At 41.4% G+C, this 2,939-nt stretch overlaps 1 protein-coding gene across 2 annotated transcripts in view; it reads left to right on the forward strand.

Moving 5' to 3' along the window:
• The first annotated feature begins 925 nt into the window (after nt 1-925).
• Nucleotides 926-2,939, forward strand: part of hlx (H2.0-like homeobox) — a 3,767-nt gene continuing 1,753 nt past the window's right edge. Inside the window, exons 1-3 of one of the 2 annotated variants that reach the window (XM_015387988.1) lie at nt 927-1,563; nt 1,921-2,103; nt 2,231-2,415. In XM_015387988.1, coding sequence (XP_015243474.1) covers nt 1,095-1,563; nt 1,921-2,103; nt 2,231-2,415 — 837 coding nt within the window. In that variant the 5' untranslated portion in view covers nt 927-1,094. Of the gene's footprint in view, nt 1,564-1,920; nt 2,104-2,230; nt 2,416-2,939 lie in introns of both variants that reach the window. The other variant, XM_015387989.1, reaches the window with a different exon arrangement.

Below are 2,939 nucleotides of genomic sequence, written 5' to 3' on the forward strand. Positions count from 1 at the left end.
AAGTGCATGAGCAAAAGTTGCCCTAGATCTCTCCTCATATGTCCAATGATCCTCTTGTTAACCCAGCCTCTTAGTGTGTCCTGATGCCTTGTTTTGAACAGCTTTGCAAGACCTTGTTTTATCACCTCTGCTTTTAAATGTCTATATTTCTAACCTTTCTGTGTCCCTTGGTCTAATGCCATTTTGTCCAAGGCCTACAAACAGAAGTTATATTTATATTAATATATATTTATATATATAGAAAATATGTCGTTTCCATAGTTGCACTGACTGATTTTTTTGGCGTGTGAAGGGGGAGAGGGGGAAAGTGGATGATTACAATTTTCTGTTCAAATAACATTTCTCAACAATAGAAATCAATTTTCTGCTTTTTTTTTTTTGTTGGCAGAAGTTTTGAAGAGGAAGTATTGCAATTTTTATTACTGCATGTTTTTGTTGGCAAGTAAATGTTTCTCTCTAAAGCTGGACTTCATTTGAGGCTTTAAGAGTCTTCTTCACATCATGCTCTATTTTAAGTTTTCCGCCGCACTGATTAAAAAAATAAAAAAAGTTGAGGTCTGTGGTTGTAGATAAGAAAAAATAAATGTGGAAAAAATGTGCATGAAATATAAATATCTTTTAAAAAGCGGAATGTCATGTCGTGTTTTCAAGTATTTTGAGTTTGTAAAACTGACTCCCCTCTTTTAGACAAAGAATCCCAATTAACGCGAACCTTCGCTTGTAATGAGCGCGTTATATGAGTTAGGAGGGGGGCTCTCTTTAAGTGATCAATCCATCAACGGTATCAAAATTGCTTATGTGTGTGTGTTTGTGTGTGTAAGAGAGAAAGGGAGAGCGAGAGATAGTCTTAATTCGCTGCATGATGAGAGTAAAGCAATGCACCCATTGGCTGACAGAGCAACCAATCGGTGTCAGTGGAGGAACTTCAGAGTGGAACTTTGGGGCTAGAGTTTCAGACTTGCGAGAGTTTTTTTGGCACAACAAGGACGCGCAACTGTGCTCCTGAAGCCTTATCCGGTCGTGTTTATCTTTTTAAATGATTGTCTTTTCATAACAGAACCAGAGAAATAGAACGAGACTTTCTAACCTCCGGGATGTATACCACCGGACTCAACCCGTTTTACGCATCCAATTTCAGCCTGTGGTCTGCTTACTGCGCCGGAGGCTTCGCCGTGGATTCCATGAAGAAGCCTTCGTTCTGCATCGCAGACATTTTGCAAGCAGGAGATGCAGAGAACATCCCTGGATCGTCTGCCCTGATGGTGCACATGGGGCACCACCATCACCACCATCAGCAGCAGCAGCAGCGCGCACAGCAAGCGCACTCCGGCGGCTCTCCGCTGCGCCCTGCTCCCGTCGCACCGGACCCAGCGGTGTTCGGATCCAGACTCAGCCCGGGGTCTCCGTACCATAGACACGGACTCCAGCTCACGGCCGTCTCTAGGACTTCTTTCAACTCCCAGCAAGCACCGCCGCCTTCAAGTAAAGACCTCAAATTTGGAATCGATCGTATTTTATCAACAGACTTTGATCCAAAATGCAAGGAAAAGTCTTCTCTAAGAGGTGAGCAGCAGCTTTATTGTAATACAATATTTGCAGAGAAGCAATCAGTCACATTTTAATTTGATTATGTCCTAGAAATATTTAGTTATAAACTCACCAAGTGCAGAATAGAGAGTTTAGAAACTGAAAGCAGCAGATCGGAAACAATTCAATGTTCTGCACTCTAGAGGGCAAGGTAGCAGCACAAATTGCGGAGCCCCCCTTTAAGAGGTCACAGGTCACGACAACCAGCTAAAATCCATTATTCTGCCCAGACCTATTTGGTTACTTTAAAAAAAAAAATCTCCCTAAACGTTCTCTCCGTCTTTTCCCGGTGTTCAAACTAACTGAAGCCCATCATCTCTCATTTTGTAACAGATCTCACCTCCATCGTTAGCTCCAACCGTCAGTCAGGCCTTCACCTCCCTATTCAGCCTCCAGCCAGCCCCTACTTCTCCTCCATAGACCCCGGGATGAGCGACGCGTCCTCCATGATGGGCTCACTAGGCAGCGGCAGCAGCAGACACTCAGGCCAGCATCAGTTTCAGGACACCTTCCCAGGTAGAGACCACCTGTAGGAGAGTAGAACACCTCAGGAAATCTTTTTTTTTTTCCTCATGTGTTTTCAGGTTTGTGATCCTCTGATAGCGCTTTAACTCCATATCTTCCATGCTTGTCTCTTCTTCAGGTCCCTATGCAGTCCTCACCAAAGACACAATGCCTCAAACGTACAAGAGGAAAAGGTCATGGTCAAGGGCAGTTTTCTCAAACCTGCAGAGGAAAGGCCTGGAAAAGAGATTTGAAATACAAAAGTATGTCACCAAGCCTGACAGAAAACAGCTGGCAGCTATGCTGGGGCTCACAGATGCTCAGGTAAGACTCAAGTTAAAATGCATAATAGGAACTAAGATTTGTTTTGGCATAAATTCGTCAAATATAGATGACTGAGATTGAATCTTTCTTTTAGAGATAATTCTTCATTAGGAGAAAAGTGGCACTAATTAGTCAAGCAGAATTACACTTCATCAGCTGTGGTTGGGAATTATATGGAATGCTAAAAATCTGGAGGTCTTTTTTTGCCTATATTTACATCAAAATTTATAACTACCGCCATGTTTGCGCTACAGTCATATCAATCAAAAGTATTCACTATGAAGCAGTTTTTGAATTGATAAATAATTGGTCCCACACTTTAGCACATAAATATGGTCCAAATTGGGATTCCTTATTTTGTAGATTTTTTCAGTTATACCTCCATTTAAGAATTTTATATAGTTGGTCCATCCCAATATAATAAAACTCATAAAAACACACACACACTGAAAGTAACAATAGGTAGGTAATTACACATACATGCACACACTTATAATAATAATGATAATATATATATATATATA

The sequence above is a fragment of the Cyprinodon variegatus genome, unplaced genomic scaffold (genome assembly GCF_000732505.1).
Source record: "Cyprinodon variegatus isolate N-32 unplaced genomic scaffold, C_variegatus-1.0 Scaffold410, whole genome shotgun sequence".
NCBI lineage: Eukaryota > Metazoa > Chordata > Actinopteri > Cyprinodontiformes > Cyprinodontidae > Cyprinodon > Cyprinodon variegatus.